Source organism: Leucopleurus acutus (assembly GCF_964270905.1).
Source record: "Leucopleurus acutus genome assembly, chromosome: 20".
Lineage (NCBI taxonomy): Eukaryota > Metazoa > Chordata > Mammalia > Artiodactyla > Delphinidae > Leucopleurus > Leucopleurus acutus.
This window is the reverse complement of record NC_139162.1, coordinates 27,046,586-27,067,832: the sequence shown is the minus strand read 5'-3', so window position 1 is coordinate 27,067,832 and position 21,247 is coordinate 27,046,586. Positions and strand designations below refer to the sequence as shown.

Genomic DNA, 21,247 nt, shown 5'->3' with positions numbered 1-21,247 from the left:
CCTTCAGCCAGAATCCCCCCAGACTTGATGTCTCCCCTTAGTAATTTTCCATCCACCAATGCCGCCCCGCCCCCCACTTGCTCCTTGGCAGTAAATCCCCACTTGTTCAGTTGTATTTTGAATCAGGCCCAGTTCTATATCGGAGTCTCTATTGCAATCTTTTTTTTTTTTTTTTTAATAAAATCTATCTTCATCACTTTACTGCCTGTTCTCTTTAACAGGGCTCTTTTTCTTCACCTGGCAGGTCGGTGAACAGGCCATTTCTGAAGCTCTGCCAGATCTCTGTGGATTTCCAGGACGTGAGGCCTGCCGGGCGACCTGAGGGCTTACATTAAGGAAACCCGCCCTCAGGTAAGGAAAGCTCCCATTTCCGGGGCTGGGAGGTGGCGTCGGAGAGGGACGGTCTCCGCCCTCCTGCCCTCCCGCGGGGGCCTTCACCTCAGGACTCTGCCCCTCCCGGACTTCCCTTGGTCTGGATGCGCAGCCTCTGTGGACCTCAGACACAGGCCTCCTACCTCAAGCCTTCAGCATCCAAACCGACCGGATCTCAAGCCGCTCTTGGAATAGAATTAAACTAGCACTTTAAGCTCCGCTCTGCGGGGAGTTTTGCCCACCCGCCCAGCACCCTGTGGGGCTGCATTGTCACATTTCATTTGCACAAAATAGTGTTCTTTGCTCGGAGACCTAATGTGTGCTAGGCCAGCAGCCAGAAGTATATCTAACCCCCCACCCCAGCCCTTTGCCCTGCGTTCCAGATAAGGACTTGGAGGCTCAGAAAAGTTAAGTAACTTGCCCACCTCCATACAGCAAGTATGTGGCAACCCAGGACTGCAACCGCGTCTCTGTCGCTTGGCACTGCCCATCCAAGGTACCCAACGCTTCACTTGGCAACTGAGAAAAGTCCTAAAGGGCCAAAGACACCCTGAGGCTTTTGAAAAGAGACCTCAGGCCAACAAATCTCTAGATTTTTATCTTTTTTCTTCTTTTTTTTAGCCTAAGACCAGACACTTGGGTCTCTCCTTCTCGGCTCTCCCTGCTCACCGCTGCCTCAGTGTCCCCACCCACCCACTAGGCGGGAGAAAGAGGCGTCTTCATTCCTTTTTGCCCCTCCCTCTGTGGGGCGGGCCTCTTGGGGGTCAACCCAGCTCCCCAAAAGCAAGGAGGGGAGTGACGGGGGCGGACTGGGGAGGATTCCCGCCGTCTGGGAAGAGTAAAAGGGTCGCCTGTCCGGCTCCACCGCCGGCACCTGCTACCAAGAAGCCTCTGGCTGAGGTACCGCCCCCGGACCCCGCCTGGGTCCGCCCGCCACGAGAGCACTGGCCCTTTAAGAGCGGCGGTAGTGCATCGCGGGGAGGAGGGCCGGGAGCGCTCGGGGTTGTGCGGAATTCGCCGGGAACGTCTGGCGCCGGCTCTCTGGCTCGCTCACTCGCTCCGACCGGCTCCCTGCGCCTCATCCCTGGGCTGCGCGGGGACCCGGGCCCGGTCGGGCGCGGGGCGAGCAGGATCCACGGGCGGGAGGCGCGCGCTCTGGGCAGCGCCTGGCCCCGGACATGGACAGAAGGAGCTGGGCGCGCAGGGGGCGCCGCGGGACCGGGCGGCCGGAGCGCTGAGCCAGACAAAGGCTCAGGAGTTGCGCTTGCTCTCGAGAGCCGGGCCGCGGGCGCCGCGGCTGCAGGACCCCGCGGCGGGCGGCTCCGGCCCGCCCTCTCCCCCGTGGGCAGGCTCCGCGCGCCCGGCCCTGCCCGGCCCGCTTTTCCTCGGGCGTGGGAATTTGCCGAGGAGACCTAAGCGGCTCCGCGGTGGCCGGGACCTGGAGGTCTGCCTCGCGCCCGCCGGGCGGGGAGCCAGGGAGCGTCGCAAGTTTCCGAGCCGCGTGCGTGGACCCGGCGAGCGGGCGAGCCGCGCGTGCAGCAGCGCCCCGGGCCAGGCCGGTCGCCGGAAGCATGGGCAGCGACCGGAGCGCGCCCGGACGGCCGGGCTGGGCGGGCAGTCTCCTTAGCGGCCGGGAGGCGGCTGCGCGGCCGCGACTGCTGCCGCTGCTGCTGGTGCTTCTGGGCTGCCTGGGCCGCGGCGCAGCGGCGGAGGACGCAGAAGTCAATGCCGAGGTAAGGACCCTCGCCCAGTCCTTTTGCCACGGCTTGGAGGACTTGGGGCTGGGGGACTTGGGGTGGGAAGGAAGCCACGCCCGCAGCCTGAAGCGTGGAGAGGAAGGGCGCGGAGATGAACCCCAGTCCCGGAGTTGGGGGCGGGGAAGAAAGGGGACCCGGCAAGCTGCCCCTCCCCAGCTAGCCCTTGGTGGTGCACCTCTTCCCAAACCCTGGAGGGCGTAGGGCTTGCGCCCGCTCTCTACCCCTACAGCCCCGCCCTGGGCACTGATCCTTCCCAGCCCACGTCCCGGGAGCCGCTTCTGCCGCCCCCAGCCCTTGCTCCTCTCCTTCCCTCCCTACCGGACTCCTGATTCCTCGAGAGCTCTGCGGATGCACGGTGACGTTCTTTGCGAATGGGAAGGGGGCTGCTCTGTGTGTGAGGGGGGTCTTGGGCACAGCAGGCAGCGCTCCCGCCTAGATAGACTCTAGTTTGGGTGACACTGAGCCTCGCGCGGCGGGCTGGGATAGGGGGAGGGGGTACGAACCTCTGAGGTAGCCCATTCGGGTTGAGGGGGCGCTTTGGCGACTTTCTCAGACTCTTGCGCGCAAGCCGCGCCACGGCCAGATGGCATCTAAGAGGGAGACCCGGTCTCACCCGGCGCTTCCTCCACCAGCGCCCCTACGCCAAGGCCCGGGCCGAAGAGGGTGGACCCCGAACATTTTTCACCAGGAGCCCGGCAGACGTCCCTACCGGGGCCCATCTCTGGAGCGGTCCCGTGGGTGATTAGGCGCCGCCTCCTGGCGCAGAGCTGCGTCCAGCCAGCGCCCCCGGCTCCATGGGGTCGCCGAGCGCCGTCCTCCGGATTAGGGACAGTGAGGGCACTAGCTCCGTTGACCCAGAGCAAAAGCGTAGCCGTTTTTTCCCGACTTCTAAGACCCTGCTCCCCGCCCAGGAGAAGGGGAGAGGTTTGGCATGGTGGGGAGACACCCCCCTCAGCGCGTCCCCGGTAGGCTCGGGCCTCGGTGCCCTTGCGCCGGCCTGGAGCCTCCTGCCGTCCGGGCTGCTGCCCTGAGTGACGTTTCTATTTGCAGCCAGGCCGGTGCTCCCTCCCAGCTCTCAGCGGCTTCCCCACCTCCCCGGCTGCCTGGGAGATTTTTCCGATGGAAGCCTGCCCTTCCCCGCCCTACTTTAATAAAAGCACTGAGGAAGGGCAGGGAATTCCTCCCAGCTCAAGTTACACCTCCCAGCCAGTTCCCCACCTGCTCTGCCCTCCCTCTTCGGCCCGGCCAGGGAAAGCTACAGGGAGCCAGGCCCTGGCAGGAGGCAGAGTGGGACCCCAGGCCATCCCCAGCCCAGCTCCACCACCCCACCCCCGATTCACACAGGCATGCAGGCAGGGGCTTACTGGGGACCCCTGCTGGTGGGGATTGCCCCTCAGCCTGCATCCAGGTACTAGGCAGAGAGTGCTGTTTGGGCCCACCTGCCACTCTCTGGAGTTGAATACCAAAGAATTGCAAGTCATAGACCCACCCCCGAGGAGTTTATAATCTATACTTAGAAACGGCATCTCCACACAGAAAGCAATTGCAGACCAAACTGGAATTTGGTAGCCAGGTATTGTGATTTGGCATTTTAGATGGCCAGGAGCTGGGGCACTGGGACCTGTGGTCTGAGGGCCTTTGTTCTCTCTTTCCTTTGCTTCTGCTCCTCCATCACCTCCTCCTCTCCCAGCTGCGGGAGTACCCAAAGCCCAGGGCCTGCACTGGGCCACAGACCATGGCCATGGCCCTATGCCTGTGTGGCACTGACTAGGGATTCTGTGACTGACCTGCAGCCCCTCCCCTCGGGAGAAGCTTGGGTTGGGCTATTGTGGGAAGAAACTCTGGAAAGTACAGGGCACCCTTGAGTGCTGGAAGCCAAGGCAGACGCAGGATTAGAGACCGGTGGGCTATCCCAGAGCCTAGAGTTGGCTTTGGAGTACAGGCTGTTCCATGGAGTCCCATCAAGTCTGGCCGGATCTGGGCCTAAAGAGTCAAATGGCTTCAGCAGCCAGCGCATTTGCCCGGAGGCTGTGAAAACTGTCCCCAGGTCCATGCTAACCAAGAACCAGCATCAGAGATTCCTGGGCCTGGCTGCACCCTGTTTCTAGAGGCTCTGTCCCTTGGAGAAGGGTTTTGGTTCTTGACCACAGCTCCAGACCTCCAGCCAGGTCAATGGCTGGGACTGTCTCTGAGCAGCTTAGAAACTGAGGCAAGGCCAGCCCCTCTCCCTCTCTCTCCCTCCCAGGGCAGAAACCAGAGGCATCTCATCAGACGTGTGCTAGGAGCCAGTAGACACCGGCAGCCTGCCAGGCCTCAGCCTGGAGAAGGCTGTCTTCCTTGGGGAAGCCACCACTGAGCTACTCTGCCCTGTCCCACTCCCTCCCTTGGCTGTCAGGTCCCAGTCTCCAGCCATTCTGGCCCACATAGACCCAGGCCCCACCTGACTGAGGTGCCAGCTGCAGCTCCTGGCCTCGCTGACCTGAGAGTCCAGGCTCTCCTTCAGATTTCTGTCTTGCTCTTTCTGGCTGTAGCGCATACTCCACTTAAGTGCCTTTGATTTTTCACCAGAGAAGCTTTGGCTCTCCCCACCTCCCCCTACCCCCCAGACACACCTCTAGGCCCTCAGCCCACCCACGCCTCCGCATGCAGGTGACTCAGGCCGCTAGAGTTCAAAGGTGTGGTGCCACTGCCACTAAAACATGGACACACCTACCTCCTTGCCCCTACCTGGCAGCTCAGCAGGAGAGCAAAAAAAGGGGTAGGAGTCAGCTGGAATTCTGCTTTTGACCTTCAGGTCTGACTGTGGCGCCGCAGCCCCAGGCTTCCTGTGCTCCAGTCTCTGCCCACGCCTCCATGCTGGCCGCTGGGGCCCCACCGTGTGCTCCTGTTAGTGCCCTTTCCTAACTGGAGCAGAAGCAGCAGGGGCCCCCGTGCCCACCTGCGAAGAGAAGGGGTTAATGTGAGGGCTTGTCTTTGGGAACCTACAGAAGCTGAATCTTCTCGCCTTCTTTCTCCCTTTCTGCTTTTTAATCTGTTCTCCTCTTATCACTAACAAGCTACTGCTCTCCATACTTTATTTCAAAACCCAGAGAGAACTGGGCTGACTGGTGCTGCCAGGAACTTGGGATCCGACTGGGCTGTGCCCTTCATGCCCAGCCCTTTGCCGGGGCCCTGTGTTAGGTCTGCCCTGGGGTCCAGTCAGTTAGCTTCCTCCTTGCAGAGAACAGCCCAGTGTGTGCTCCATGTGTGTGCATCACCTGGCCTGCCCATTCTGACCCCTGGACTCAAGACGCCTTCCTTTGCCCCACCTCAAGGAGGGTGGAGAGGAAGCAACCTAGAAACACACCCAGACCCCCCTTAGAAGACTTCCTGCAAATCCCTCCAAATACTACCCATGTTCTCTGATGCCAATTCAGAATAGCAATGCTGCCCGGCAAGGAAAATCCTCTCCCTGCCAAGCACTTGGTTCTGGTCACTCCTCCATGCCCCCTTTGTTGCTTGGTCCAGATGCCCCTTGCCATCGACGCCTCTGCCCAGCTGGAAGTTTGACTTCTGCCTGAGGCCAGCTTGCGGTGGTTGTAGTGGTGGCCACTGCTTCCCACCTCCAATTAAAGTTGGTGCTGTAGGCCTTTGGGAGGTGATTAGGTCATGAGGGCAGAGCCCTCGTAAGTGGGATTAGTGCTCTTATAAGAACTGCCTGAGGGGACTTCCTTGGTGGTGCGGTGGTTGAGAATCCGCCTGCCAATGCAGGGGACACAGGTTGGTGCTGTAGGCCTTTGGGAGGTGATTAGGTCATGAGGGCAGAGCCCTCGTAAGTGGGATTAGTGCTCTTATAAGAACTGCCTGAGGGGACTTCCTTGGTGGTGCGGTGGTTGAGAATCCGCCTGCCAATGCAGGGGACACAGGTTCGAGCCCTGGTCCGGGAGGATCCCACGTGCCGCGGAGCAACTAGGTCTGTGTGCCACAACTACTGAGCCTGCGATCTAGAGCCCGCGAGCCACAACTACTGAGTCCATGTGCCACAACTACTGGAGCCCGTGCTCCGCAGTGCATGGGGGCTGCCGCGGTGAGACGCCTGCACACTGCAACAAAGAGGGGCCTCCGCTCATGGCAACTAGGGAGAGCCCGTGTGCAGCAATGTGGAACCCAACGCAACCAAAAGTAAATTAAATAAATAAATTTAAAAAAAAAGATAAGGGGGGAAAGCTCCCTTGCCCCTTCTACCATGTGGGGGCACAGCAAAAAGTTAGCAGCCAGGAAGAGAGCCCTCACCAAACCAGACCATGTTGTCGCTCTGATCTTGAACTTCTTGCCTCCAGAACTGTGAGAAATAAATACTGTTATGAGCCACCCAGCTCATGGTATTTTCGTTATAGCAGCCAGGGTGGATTAAGGCAGTTGGCATCTTCAGTATCGTCCCAACATTCATGTAGTTCACACAGCTGACCACTCGGGCAGGGGTCAAGCCCCATGGTCAGCTCTGCCCTGGGCGTGGAGATGTGTTCTGTGAGTTAGCAGAAGCAGAGAGGGCTTGGGGGCTCTCTGCTTAGATCCTTCTCCAGCTCAAAGAGGGCCCAGGGAGGAGTCCACAGATGAATGTGAGGACCTGGGACCCTGCAGGTAGCTGAAGACTCCAGGCCTGAGGCACACAGTAGGTGCCTTCTGACTGGACAAGCCCCCGCTGAGTTAGAGCTCATATGAGGCCGTTCCCCAGAAGAACAGTGGTTCTGGGGATGCCTGAGCCCTTTAGGGGAGGTAGTACAGATTTTGCAGCCCCGGGCAGGTACAGCAGAGATGTATGAGGTGGTCCTGGATCAGAGAGACAAAGAGGGATGCCTCTTAACCAGATCCCATTTCCCTTGTGGGAATAGCAGGAAATGAGCAAAAAGACCCAACTCAACCTCCAGTATCTGGACAGACAGATGGGGACTTGAATCCCAGCCATCAGCCAGCCCTCAAAAGATGCCCCACAGCCACGGAGCCTGGAGGTCAGGGTCTGGAACTGCTCTCTAGGATTTGCCCTTAGCCCTGGACACCACCTGGTCCTCCCAGAAGCAGCTTCCCCCACCCCCCAGAGGGGTGGGAGCCCAGCTTCGTGTCCACCACACATGGGCCTGGCGCCTGGTACATAGGAAGCGCTTACAAAATGGTGACAAAATACAGTGACCATGAGAAGCACATGGCATTTGCTGTTGTGGGCAAGTCACTGACCCCATCTGAGCCTCAGTTTCTCATTTGTCTACAAAATGAGACTAGCAATAGTATCTACTGGATAGGGTTACTGGGGAAATTCGGTGCGTTTATGTGTAAAATGCCGAATGCTATGTACGATGCCCCTCACGTGGGGCCCATGGAGGATCAAGTGTTATTTTTGAGCACCTTCAACATACTTGCTGCTATCCTGGGCAGGGCCTAGGGGTGTTTTATAAGCATTTTCACATTTAATCCTGTATTAACTGTAAGTTTAGGTGCAGTCATGACCCCATTGTACAGAAGAGGAAGCTGAGGCCTTGAGGTGAGAGACATTACCCGATTCCCCAGCCTGGGTGGTGGCAGAGGAGCCTGAGCTCCCAGCCCCCAAGCTGGGTTAAAGGCTACAGGTCAGAGCCCAGGGTGTCATCCTTTGGAAGTGCCGCCAGGCAGGAGCCTGCGGGGCCTGAGCCAGGTGGGAAGGAGGGTGTGGAGGTAGAGCCAGGGCCCGCCCCCAAGCAAGTGAGCCTGGAGCCCTACCCCTGCCTGTCCAGCCACCCAGGCTCTGCCTGGAAAGCAGCCCCATGTAAGAGACGACACCTACAGGGGGTTTCCAGGTGAGGCCCCAGGCCTGGCCCTCGGCCAGCCCGAAACCACTAGCAAACAGGACCCTTTTCCCCAGCCCTGCCCGCCCACTGGCCGAAGGACCCAGCTGATTTTCCCTCCAGGTTAAGGAGTGCGGGGCAGGCTGGGAGGCCACAGGGTAAAGAAGTGGCATCCACTTCCTTCCTGCTTCCCTGGCTGGACGTCCCCCACCCGGCCTGCTCTCCCCACCACCCAGAGCCCCTTCCCCACCTGCAACTTTCCCGTCTTGGGGTGGGTTAGATTTGAGCCCCAAATGAGCAAGTGTGTTCTTCCAGAACTGCTTAAATATGGACTATGCTGCCTCTAAAGGGAGGAAATGATCCACTAAGGACAGGCTGGGCTGGCTTGGCGCCCCCTTCTTCCCTGGCCTCGGACTAGTTATGCCGTCTGCGGGCACAGTGAGGACCTCAGGACACCATGAAAGGTCTGCGTCCATCGCTGGCGCGCCTGACAAGACGCCTTTTGTGCCTGTCTGGGCAGCCCTGCTAGGGTCTGCTTGGCCTGCAGAGAGAGCCATGGGTGAGTGAAGCAAAGCAGAGCCAGGAGAGATTTTTCTTATCGCACAGGGTCTGATAAGGCCGGGTGGGAGGCGGCTTGGTTTGTCTGAGCCCCAAGGAGCTGGATGCGTCTGCAGCAGCACGCTCACCCTGCCCCCACCGCTGCTTAATGCACAGTATTGATCGGGCAGCTCCTTCCCAGACACGCCCACCCCGTGGGGAGGGCCTGCCTCGGGGTTGTCTCGGCAGTCCTGGGGGGCAGCCCTGCTGACGTGGCCCAGCGCCCAGACCCAGCCGGAGATGTGGAGTGTGGGGAGGGCTGGGCGCCCTCCCCCAGTGCCGTGCTGGGCGCTGTTCCCGAGAAGGGCCAGAGCCCAGTGTCCCCTGCCTCAGGCCCAGAGGAGCTGCTGCTGCTTCACAAACAGCCTGGTCCAATAGCACTGCTTATGGGCTCCGGTTCTAGCCATAGACCAGCTGCGTGACCCTGGGTGGGCCCCTCACCCTCTCTGAAACTTGCTGTCTGTGTAATGGGGATGGGGTACTTGTGAGCATTGAATGGGGTGACGAGAGTGGACAGTCTGGCCTCCAGCAGATTCTCAGCCCCTGGCTGCTGCATTTCTGTCCTCTCCTAGGGGCCAGGGGGCCAGGAATTCCCCCTCAGACTCTTGATGGCTCTACATCTCTTTGCCTGGGGCCAACCACTCACCTGAAGCCTCTACACACACTTATGGGATGGGGTCTGGAGCTTGAGAAAGAAATGGCTGAAAGAACCAGGGTGGGTGGGGTCTCCTGCAGCGGCCTCCCTCCCTGGGCTGCAGGCAGGAGGGGGACTCGTGGCCCAGAGCTCTCTCTGCAGAACCCTTACCTGCCTCCCACTGGACAGTGGTCCTCATGGAGGAGGGCCCACCACTCTGCTGCTTACTGACCTCCCTGAGCCTCAGTTTCCCCAGCTGAGCAACAGAGCTTCACTGCTTGGCTCACCCCACCTGTGAGACTCGAGGTGACTGGACAGAAAAGGAGACACCTTATGGAAGGAGGAGACACCTTATGGAAGGGACAGTCTACCGGTAGGAGCAGCAGGGGCTTGAGCACAGCCCCTCCCCGACTTTGAGACCAGGGGTCAGTCATGACCTTGGGAATTGCTTCCTGCTTTTGTCCCAGGGCTGCAGAGCCCCTCAGGAGGCTGGAGTTAGGGCAGCACCTGCCATGCACCTGTGCCCCCATGGTCTTTCCCCTCCACCCCCAGGGCTTGTCGAACTTAGCAGAGCAGTAAGGTGATGAGAAACTTCTCCTGGACACTGGGGGAAAGAAAAGCCCCAGCCCCGCGGGCAGTGTAGACTGACTGGCGCGTTGCCCGTCAGGCGGGCTCAGTCAGCTCCTTGTCTTCCGGGGCCTCAGCTGCTCTGGGCCAAGGCTGTATTTCAGCTTAGCCCACTCATGTCACCAGTCCTCAGCCTCAGCTTTTTACCCAGCAGTGGCCGAGAGACATTTGTCATCAGGAAGCCTTGGCTGATACCGAGATGGAAGCTTCTGGCTTCCCTGGGACTCAGAGGGTGTTTGTCTGTGTGAATGAGGGTCCACAGGCACCCTCGGGCCTTTCCCGTCAGCCCCCTGAGCTGTGCCCAGTATTGAAGGGGCCCCTCTGCCCCATCCCCCACCGGGCTCTGGAGCTCTTCACTGCAGACAGGCCCAGCTCCCTCCCCTCCCCAGGGCCCCAGCCTGAGCCTCCCCTGCCCTGCCCTCCTCCTGTCACTCGCCACACTGCTAATCAGTCCCTTGGTGGCCTGTGATTGCGCTCCCCAGGATATTTTTACCTTATGCAAATAGGTGATATAGAGGTGCCCTCATCTGTCAGCAGCAGCCCCAGTTCTCCCCCCACCTCCAGCTGGATTCCTTTCACTGTTAGAGCTGGCCGAGCATCACAGCCTTGCCTTCTAGATCTTTCCAGGCTTCTTCAGGCAAACCGTGTCCATTAAAGGTGGTGGACATCCCCCTTCACAGACACACAGGAGCCTCAGGAAAGGTTTCCATGCTTGGGAAGAATGGGGAGGGCGCCCGTAACACTGCCAGTGTCTGGTGGAACTGAAGGAAGGGGGCCCTGGGCAGGAGGGGTGAGGGGGGTCCATGGGGGATGCCACAGGGTGCTCCTGCCTCCCCCAACTGCCCTGCCCTCACCCAAGGCTGCCTTGTCGGAGCCTGGATCCTTCAACCCTGTCGACCGACACAACAGGCTGCCACTCTAGGAACAACCGGGCAGTGCCCCTGCCCCCACCAGCCTCTGTCATTAATACCATGTTGACTGAGCACTTTCCCCTGCCCAGCACAGTGCCAGGGGCTCCTGTGGACTTGCCCATTTCATCTTCACAGAAATCCATGAGATGAGGCAGGTCTTGATTCAACCCCCTTTTACGGACTGAGGCACAGCGAGCAAAGTGGCTGGGCCAGGATCTGTACCCGGAGCCGTGGTCGTTTCTCAACTCGGTGTCTGCTGCGTTGTCCTGCGAGGCCTCGAAGTTGTGGCTGGGCATCCTCAGGCCCTGGCAGTCTCCCCGCGCCGCCCTCGTTGGCTCAGCCTCCGCTCCCTCCAGCAGCAGCCTGGGCGGTGCTGAGCCGGGCTGTGTGGGCAACCCATCCATACCAGGGGCCTGGGCAGGTGCCAGGGCTGGGCTGGCGAGTGGCACTGCGGGAAGCCAGTACCTTTGGAGCTGGATGTGACCCTGGTGGCAGACAGATGTGAGCGTGGCCCAGGCCAGCTGACACATCGCTGTCAGCCCAGAGCAACTACCATGTCCAGCTGCCATCCTGCCCCGTGGGCCCTTGATGTGCAGCCCTCACCTTCCAGAGCATCTCAGAGAGCAGGCTTTTAGGTCCCCTCACTCTGGGGGTTTCCAGAGACCAAAGATAGACAAGGAAGGGTTCAATGGACATGCTTCCATGTAGCCCAGGCCCACAGCAGTCCCTGCCTCTGCTCACCAGCCTCCCACAGTGGTCACCATGTTCTCGTGGCCTTGGGAGCACCGGGTGGGCAGGGCAGGGTTCCCTTCCTTACCACCACTCAGCTTGGCTCACTGGGGATCCCGTCCACCGGTTTTGACTGCAGTGGTCCTGTCTGCTCACAGACTTGCCAGCGTGAATTCCTCACTCTGCGTGTGCACCGGGTCTCCCCAAGGAGATCATAAACCCCTGGAGGTCAGGACACTTCAGCCGCCTCCTCCACGGCCTCCAGCTGGCATGGCACCTGGCACCAGACAGGGTGCTCAGAAACACTTGGCAGGATGGCTGGCTGGGTGGGCCGACACACAGACAGATGGGGGTAGATGGATGAAAAGACTTGCCCAGCAAGTCTTGAAGGGGACGGGCACCTCCACTGTGTCCCAGCTGCTTTTCCCAGGTCCATCTCTCTCACCCCACCCCCTGACAACCCCATGGCTCCCGTTTTGCACACGAGGACACTCAGGCCCGGAGAGGAGAGTTTGTGGCAGAGCAGAGACTGGACTTCAGGCCTCCTGTCCCACCCTCCTGGGCCTGGGTGGGCGGCCTGAACCCACCTGCTTTCCCTCCGGAAGGTTCAGGGTCTGTTGGGGAGCAGCACCAAGGGGCGGGTTTTCCTACTTGGTGAGAATTAAAGAGCTTCTGAACCCTGTAGGGTCCCCAGTGGTCTGCCTGGAATGGTAGAAGGCCCCACCCTGGAGGGGCCGGCACAGTAATAAGGACGGCAACTGTGGACTGTCCTCAGAGACACAGCTTCTGTCCTAATGGGGGAAGGCAAATAATAAACACCTAAGTGAAACATACAGCGTGTCAGATGGTGACAAGTGCAGGGAAGCAGGAGAGGGAGTACAGGGTACAGCGGATGGGTGTCTTTTTTACATTTGTCAGAGAACACTCCTCCAATAAGGTGATGAAGCAGAGATCTGAAGAAAATGAGGGCATGAGCCATGCAGATTTCTGTGGGGAGAACACTCCAGGCAGCAGGAAGAGCAAGTGCAAAGGCCCTGAGGCCTCACAGGTAGTTCCTGTGAGAATTGGCTTTTCCTCTGAGATGGGAAGTCTTTGGAGGGTTCTAGACAGAAGACTGACCAGACCTGACTTGTAAAGGCCTTTTGTTCCAGCTCTTGTGTGAGAACAGACCGTAGGAAGTGGAAGCACGGAGAGCGTACAGAAGCTCACATGGTCACCTGGAGGGAGGTGGTGACGGGAGGTGATGGTGGTGGAGGTGAGAGGTGGTGGGATGCAGGCCATGCATGTTTGGAGGTAGCGGAGCCAGAACCTGCTGACCAGGTCATGGCCTCTCCTTTGCAGAACTGGCTGCGGCTCTATGGCTACCTGCCCCAGCCCAGCCGCCACATGTCCACCATGCGCTCCGCCCAGATCCTGGCCTCGGCCCTCGCCGAGATGCAGCGCTTCTACGGGATCCCCATCACGGGTGTGCTGGACGAAGAGACCAAGGCGTGAGTCCCTCGGTCGGGCCATTCCCAGACCCCACTGGCACCTGCCCTCCTTCTGGCCTGCTCTGATGAAGGCTTGGCATGTGGAGTTTCCAGAAAAGAGTGGCCTAGATAAGAGATGGCATATGGCTTGATCCTCCGTGCTAGCTCTGATTGGTTGGGAATGGCTGCCTGCTGCCTAGTGTTGAAAAAGCTCCTGAGGCCAAAGCCCAGTTCAGCAGCAAGGAGCATAGGATTGATTAGTGATGTCTGCCACAGGCATGGGAATGGGGAGGTGCAGCACACATGCACACATGTGGTTGCCTAGCTAGGCCTTGCTCTGAATCTGGCAGAGGTGATGTGACCCAAAGCCACATCCTTGATGAGCACGCACAGAGCATAAGGTATCAGGGATAAGAAGCCTCAGGGTAACTCTCCTCCCATTCCTGGGTGATAGTGCTGAAAAGGGGCTCACCTTTGCAGAGCCACTGCTGGGCACCCAGTCTTCTAGTACAAGGTCACTGTACCGTTTTCCTGATAAGGAGCTCGAAGCTGAGAGAGTCCCTCACCCCCTCCACACCCATATAAGGGGCAGCTGGAGGCCAGTGGGGGGAGGGTGGGAGACGGTGGACTGCCTGGAAGAGGCAGAGCCCAGCAGGCAGGCGTGTTGAGGGGAGGCTCTGTGCACCTAGGTGGATGAAGCGGCCCCGCTGTGGAGTACCAGACCAGTTCGGGGTACGCGTGAAAGCCAATCTGCGGCGGCGGAAGCGCTACGCCCTCACCGGGAGGAAGTGGAACAACCACCACCTGACCTTCAGGTAGGGAACCTGGCTGCCCAGGGTGGCGTCCCCCCAGGGTACCCTCCAGAAGCAGCTGGCCCCTCTCTGCCTGACCTGAGGCCTCAGGCTTCCCAGTGGGCTCCTCTGGAAGGCTTCCTTTCCCAGCAGCCCACTGCAGGGTGTCCGGCCTAGCCATCCAATCTTGCCAATCCCGCTCCTATGCTGATTAGATCGGTCACCCCACTCACCCACCCACCCCAGGCAGTCTCCCTCCAGAGAAGGGCAGGACCTTTGAACTGCTTCTGCTCTGTCCTCCTTCCCTCCATCCCCTGACCCGCCAGCAACCTAGGGCTGGCCTCACCTGCCCAGATGGGCTCCTGCACCAGTGCAAACTGGGGGCTTCAGGCGTCTGAAGGGTAAGGGAGGACTGGGGTGGCTGAATCCAGGCAGATGCAAGCAGGCAAGCAGCAAGTCACCTGCGCAGACCCTGGTTCAAGCACCCTCCTCCTTTCCACTGAGTCCTTTGGCAAGAAACCCCCCTGAGCCTTGAGCTCTGTGGCAGGCCCCAAGGGTTCCCCTTCCTGTTCCAATCCAGCCATGACCCCACCCGCAGCTCCATCTCCTGAGGAAGAGCAGCCCACAGGGTCACATAGACCCAGGCTGCCAGAGTGAATTCATGATCCATGAGTTGATTCGTGATCTTTGATGGAGATCTGTCCAGCACATGGACTCTTAATCTGCTTTATGTGGGAGATAACAGGCTTCATCATGTTCTGTGTGTGTGTGTGTGTCTGTGTGTGTGTGTGTGAGATGCTTGTTAATGTTTAACATTTACATGTTCTCAGAATAAAATTATGTAAGAAAGAAAAAGTCAGAATATGTACCCTTTATAGGCATCACAGTTTTGTTTGGGTCAAGTGTGAGGCAGAGTTGCCTTTAGTCTGTACTCTTCAAGGCTGTGGAAATCTAGAAGGACAGATACTTATTATTAGGGGCTGGTACATTTGCTTAATATTTATCTGCAAGAATGATAGAATTGTTTTTAGGAGAATATGCATAGTAGGGTAAAATATAAAGGGAGAAAGAGCTCTTTTAGAATTATACATAGATTTAACCTACTAAATTGCAGAACGCTTGTAGTAGAGAAACAGCATGGCATGTTGGAAAGAGGTATGTTCTGGAAGCCAGCAGTCCTGAGTTTGAACAGGCTTCATCATGCTTTTGTCATGTGCAGGCTCATATATGCCCATGTTCTACCTGAGTTCAGTCATTTAATCCTCCCAGGCGCTCCATGATGAAAGCGCTGTCCTCCTTTTCCCACTTTACAGGTGATGAAACTAAAATTCAGAGAGACTAAGTCACTTGCCCAAGGTCACACAGAAAATGTTAGAGCCAAGCCTTGAACTCAGGTCACCCTCACCCTGGAGCCCAACATTCAGAACCTCTTGGCCTGTGTTTCCCAAACCTCAGCCATTTGCATCCCACTTTCTAGGTCTTTCTCTTGGCTCTGTGTCACCTATACTTTTAATTACTTAATGTTTTTCTTTCTTAAAATAAGCTTATTTGGCACATTGCAACCTTATTCAGTAATCTCCTAATGAATTCCTTGGCTTCACGTTAGTTCTTTTTTTTTTTTAAATTCATGTCAAAGTAAACTAACAGTTGATATTGATGAGCATTGTCCGTGAACCAGCTCAGATCTTATCCCCTTTCCTTCAGACCGTGTGTCCCCGCCCCCAGCCCAGTGAGTGCTAGCAGTGGACAGCAGCCCCAGGCCCTGTGTTCACTCACACCTCTCTCTGCCCACCTGCAGCATCCAGAACTACACGGAGAAGCTGGGCTGGTACCACTCGCTGGAGGCGGTGCGTCGGGCCTTCCGCGTGTGGGAGCAGGCCACGCCCCTGGTCTTCCAGGAGGTACCCTATGAGGACATCCGGCTGCGGCGGCAGAAGGAGGCCGACATCATGGTACTCTTTGCCTCTGGCTTCCACGGCGACAGCTCACCGTTTGACGGCACAGGTGGCTTTCTGGCCCACGCCTATTTCCCTGGCCCTGGTCTGGGCGGGGACACCCATTTCGATGCAGATGAGCCCTGGACCTTCTCCAGCACTGACCTGCATGGTGAGAACAGCTGGTCAGGGTGACAACAGGGGAGGCGAGCTGGAGCCTCAGGGCTCAGAGGAGAGAGCATCCCCTGTGCAGTCCTCGGGAGCAGTGACGCTTGGTCTCAGTCTCCTGCCCATCATCTCCAAGGGGGGGTGGTAGGGAAGGGAAGGGATCATCGTACCCATTTTCCAGATGGGGAAGCTAGAGGCCCAGAAGTCAGAGCAGTTTAGCTTCTTCTAAGAGTAAAGCATGGCCAGGCTCTCTGGCCCCCTCAGCCCACCCCAGCCCTGTCTGGGGTGTCCAGGTCCTGGGCCAGGTCAGAGCTGACTGTGCTGCCTGCCCCCACTACAGGGAACAGTCTCTTCCTGGTAGCAGTGCATGAGCTGGGCCATGCCCTGGGGCTGGAGCACTCAAGCAACCCCAGCGCCATCATGGCACCATTCTACCAGTGGATGGACATTGACAACTTCCAGCTGCCTGAGGACGACCTCCGGGGCATCCAGCAGCTGTACGGTGAGCGGGCAGCATGGGTGTGGCCGTGGTCTCTGCACGCTGCTCTCAACTCCCAGCCCTATGAGGCGTAGGTACTACTGCTACCCCCATTTTGTAGACGAGGAAACTGAGGCCCAGAGAGGATTAGTGGTTGTCCACATCATTCAGTGAGTAAATGGTGGTGCTAGAAATCAAACCCAGGGCTGGCCAACTCCAGGACCTGGCCCTCCCTCAAGGCCCTCACCCAGAGCTTTCATGATGGCCCCAGGGCTCCTCACTGCCCCCCTTTCCTCCTCAGCCTGAGTGATATTCTTATTAAACCGAGGGTGTCCCTGGGGTCCCAGGACCCCATTCCTACCACTGTCACTCCCAGCCCGTGCCTGTCCCAGGCTCTCCACTGAGTGTTGCTGGTTTATCACTTCCCAGTGCCTTTGAGGCAGGTGGCATCCCTGCCGTCCCACTGCCACCAGGCCCCACCAGAGAAGGCCTCCAGTGGGGAGGTGTCCTGGGGGCCAGTTCGGTGGGTCAGGGCCACACTCAGTGCCCACCCTCAGCCCTCACTGTGTTCCTGGCCACCTGGGAACCAAGTTCTTCCCTCTGCTTGTGTCCACTGTTTCCTGGAGCCTCCACTGGAGCAGGCTGGCATCCTGAGGGGAACATCACCGAGCGGGGGTGGAGCCAGCGGCAGCCTCAGGGGCGCAGTGACCCAAGCCCAGTGTGGGGAGGTCAAGGAAGGGGCTGTGTGGAGGAGGATGGAGGTCCTCCCAGGGCTGATGGCCGTGCAGGGGAGGGGTCTGCTGTGGCCAGATAGGGCCTTTTGCCTGGGTGGGCTGCCCATGGAGCACAGGTCTCCCCAGGCTAGGGACCCCAGGCTCCCAGGGCTCTAAGTAGGAGACCCTGGCATCCTGGCTGAGTTCCAGGGCTACCCCCTCACTTCCCCCTGCTGCCCTCCGCAGGCACCCCAGATGGCCAGCCACAGCCCACCCGGCCTCTTCCCACTGTGACCCCCCGGCGGCCAGGCCGGCCAGACCACCGGCCCCCCAGACCCCCTCAGCTACCTCCCCCAGGCGGGAAGCCGGAGCAGCCCCCAAAGCCAGGCCCCCCAGCCCAGCCTCGAGCCACGGAGCGGCCCGACCAGTATGGCCCCAACATCTGCGACGGGGACTTTGACACAGTGGCCGTGCTGCGTGGGGAGATGTTCGTGTTCAAGGTCTGGCCCTGCCTGTGCCTCCCCAGCCCCTTGGCCCAGGCTCAGAGCAGAGAGCACCCGCCCACTTCTCCCCCAGACCCTTGCCGCGCCTCCACCCCCGCTTCACTGAGCTGCCCCTGGGGAGCCATCAGACCCTAGACCAAGAAGAAACCAGCCCGAGGGACAAGAGGATTGCCCGGGATCGTACAATAAGCCTAGGAGTCCACACCCCACCCGGGCTCTCTCCCTGGTGCCGCCCTGGCTTCCTAAGCCACCTCCCCCTGGACTCTCCCTGACCGGGGAAGGGGTGGGTCGAGGAGGGCCTCCCCCCAGGCCAAGGCAGCAAGCCTGCCATGCTCGCTCACACCCATGCCCTCCCCAGGGCCGCTGGTTCTGGCGGGTCCGGCACAACCGGGTCCTGGACAACTACCCCATGCCCATCGGGCACTTCTGGCGTGGTCTGCCCAGTGACATCAGTGCTGCCTACGAGCGCCAAGATGGGCGTTTTGTCTTTTTCAAAGGTGAGCTGGGGCAGGTAGGAGGGAGGGGACTGGGCGGCCTTCCTGCCCTGACCTCTGGCCTGACCTCTGACCCAGCCGGGACTGAGGGAGGAGGAGAGGGAAGGACCGTGCACATCTCGTCTTGTTGCCCACTGTGGGCTTACTCGGGGGAGCCGAGTCCTTCTGGCAGCAAGGCAGGGGCTGGGGATGTAGACAGAGACCAAAGGACTGGGCGGCAGAGGCTGCTCTGATTGGAGGCAAGCGTCCATCTTCTGCAGCACAGGGCCTCTGCCCCATCGCCCTCCTTCCTTGCATCCTGTGCCCCTTCCTTGCCCCTTCCTCATAAGAATGGGTCCCCGAGCCCACTCTGGGGCAGGATTCCTGAGTCTGTCTGTGGAGACAATGGCGCTCCCTCCCCTCAGCCCTCCCTCTGGGGCCTGCCTTCCTGGGGAGGGCCTCAAGGGCAGCACCCCTGATGGATCAGCTGTGTCCCTAGCCCCACTGGCCCGAGCCTCAACCAGGCAGGAACTCCCCGAGGACAGGGCTGGGTCCACACTAAAAGTAAGGAGCCCTGGGCCATGCACTGGGGTGCCCCAGGGATGCAGCCCCCAGACCCAGAGGCCAAGCAGGGCTCCCCCTCTTTCCTCTCTCTGTATAAGAACTGTGTGGGGGGTGGATGTTCAAGTGGGAATGGAGGCCCGTATACAGTGCGACTGTGTGTGGTGTGTGTACAGGTGTGACCTGGCAATGTGTATGTGTGTAAATGGGTGTGTCGCAGGTGTCCATGAGTGTCCACTGTGTGTGATGCAAGGGTGAGTTGTGCTGTATGTTGTCATGGGTGTGTAGGTATCAGTGCCTGTCCTGTGTACGAGTGTGTGTGTGTGTGTGTGTGTGTGTGTGTGTGTGTGTGTGTGGTGAGTGTGGTAATGGATGTGAACAGATTTGGGAGCCCAGAATATCCCTCCCGGTGCCCCCTTCCTGCACACCCCCCACTGGCCCCAGGCCTGTCCTCACCCCCACGCCCCTCCCACAGGTGGCCGCTACTGGCTCTTCCGAGAAGCGAACCTGGAGCCTGGCTACCCACAGCCACTGACTAGCTACGGCCTGGGTATCCCCTACGACCACATTGACACAGCCATCTGGTGGGAGCCCACAGGTCACACCTTCTTCTTCCAAGAGGACAGGTGAGCACCCCTCGAAAGGGAAAAGGCCCGCACTGGGCCCTCACCCTCAGGCCTGCCCAGAAAGAACCCATGGCCCGTGCGGACCGGGCTCCAGTCTCCAGCTGGCCCGCAGCCCGGTGCTTTTGGTCACAGGTATTGGCGTTTCAATGAGGACACGCAGCGTGGAGACCCCGGCTATCCCAAGCCCATCAGCGTGTGGCAGGGGATCCCCACCTCCCCTAAAGGGGCCTTCCTGAGCAACGATGCAGGTACCGGGGCCAGCCCCCTCCCAGTCTACCCAGCACTCACCCTCCCCCCTCCTCCATACACAGAGAACAGGGCTTGCCTGAGGTCACCAGCATCGAGATGGAATGCATGGGGGACACAGCTGTGCCAGACTACCATTTACCCCATTTACAGAGGCCAAAGAGAGCTTGCGTAAAGGGCCCCAAGTCCCGCAGTGAGGAAGTTACGGAGTCCAGCCAGACCTGCCTTTGTCCAGAGCTGGTGCTCAGAGCTGCCCCGATCCCCACAGAGCCTTGGGCCTGGCGGGGGTGGGCGGGGAGCTTGGCTCAGAGCGACGGGAGCGGGAGCCCTCCTGGGGTGCCCCCTTGCCCGCTTGGCAGGGAAGCGTGATCTCTGTCGTTACAACTGAGCAACAGGGAGCTGTGCCTTTTATCTCTCCGGCAGGGTCTCTGGTGAGTTTAAGAAAACCCATCAGCCCTGGTTCTCAGCCTCTGGGTTCTCGGCCTCAGGGGAGACCCGGCTGGCTTTGCTAATGCTCGGGTGGGTCACACAGCTGCCGTGCGTGTCACACAGCTTCCATGCGTGATGGTTTCACTCCGCAGCTGCTCTGACCTCCTTGTGCTCAGCTGAGTACAGACGCACCTGGTGGTTCAAACCTGGCCCTTCCTGGAGTTAAAAGGGATGTGGGTGGAGTGCCCAAGACCAGAGATCTGGTCCGAGGCGGCATCAGTCCCCTCTCCAGGTCTGATGCAGGCTGACTGTGTGGCCTTGAGCAAGACACTGGCCTCTCTGGTGCCGGAAGAAGCCAGGCCTGGGTCCCCTGACTGTAGCCCACAACCCAGCAGGCTACCGGACCCTTCTGTGCGCTGCCCTAGTCAATGTCAGCCCAGCCGGGAAGCACGGGATTCTAGTCGTGCCCCTGACCTAAACCCTGTTCTTCTCTGAGCATGGTCTGGCTCCTATAAGTTGGTAAGCAAGTGAGAAGGATGGTGTTTTAAAGCTGGGGCCCCTTCAGCTCGCCCTGGTCTTCTTCGAGGTCTCTGGCCGGTGGGTGGGCCCCGGCCTGACACCCCTCCGGTCTGCTTGCCCTCGCAGCCTACACCTACTTCTACAAGGGCACCAAATACTGGAAGTTTGACAACGAGCGCCTGCGAATGGAGCCCGGCTACCCCAAGTCCATCCTGCGGGACTTCATGGGCTGCCAAGAGCACGTGGAGCCGGGGCCCCGATGGCCTGACGTGGCCCGTCCGCCCTTCAACCCTGACGGGGGTGCAGAGCCCGGGGCGGGCGGTGACAGTGAGGAGGGCAACGAGGGCCACGAGGCGGGCCCCGGCAGCAAAGAGGGGGACTTCGGGGAGGGGACGGACGAGGACGGGGGCAGCCGCGTGGTGGTGCAGATGGAGGAGGTCACTCGGACGGTGAACATGGTGATGGTGCTGGTGCCGCCGATGCTGCTGCTGCTCTGCATCCTGGGCCTCACCTACGCGCTGGTGCAGATGCAGCGCAAGGGCGCGCCCCGCATGCTTCTCTACTGCAAGCGCTCCCTGCAGGAGTGGGTCTGACCCTCTGCACCAGCCCGTCCTGCTCCTCACGGTGCTAAGGGGCCGGGCTGGCTGCGCCTGTGGTTCTGAGACAGCTCCTGGGGCCTTTCATCCAGAGCCTTTAGTGGTTCCCTCAGCCCCTGGGTGGGGGCCCCTCCAGGCCCTCTAACATCCCTGCCAGGCCTGTCCCCTTGTTTATTTATGCCCAGGTATCTTTTTTTTTTTTTTTTTTTGCACACTAATTGAGCATTTCTTCCTACTTTCCTGACCAGGGCGGTCCCTCAGGGCAGGGGGTTAGAGTTTTCTAAATGTAGTTCTGCACCAGACAGGGAATTAGGCTCCC

General features: G+C 59.5%; 1 protein-coding gene across 1 annotated transcript; it reads left to right on the top strand.

Annotated features, from left to right (window-relative positions):
- Positions 1-1,943: 1,943 nt before the first annotated feature.
- On the top strand, positions 1,944-21,041 carry MMP15 (matrix metallopeptidase 15; the record flags this gene model as incomplete). The annotated part of the gene is made up of 10 exons (XM_082862899.1): positions 1,944-2,105; positions 12,764-12,912; positions 13,581-13,706; positions 15,481-15,788; positions 16,125-16,286; positions 17,222-17,475; positions 17,837-17,975; positions 18,988-19,138; positions 19,271-19,386; positions 20,459-21,041. 10 exons carry the CDS (start codon positions 1,944-1,946, stop codon positions 20,923-20,925), a joined length of 2,034 nt encoding a protein of 677 aa, XP_082719025.1. The 3' UTR covers positions 20,926-21,041.
- Positions 21,042-21,247: the final 206 nt, after the last annotated feature.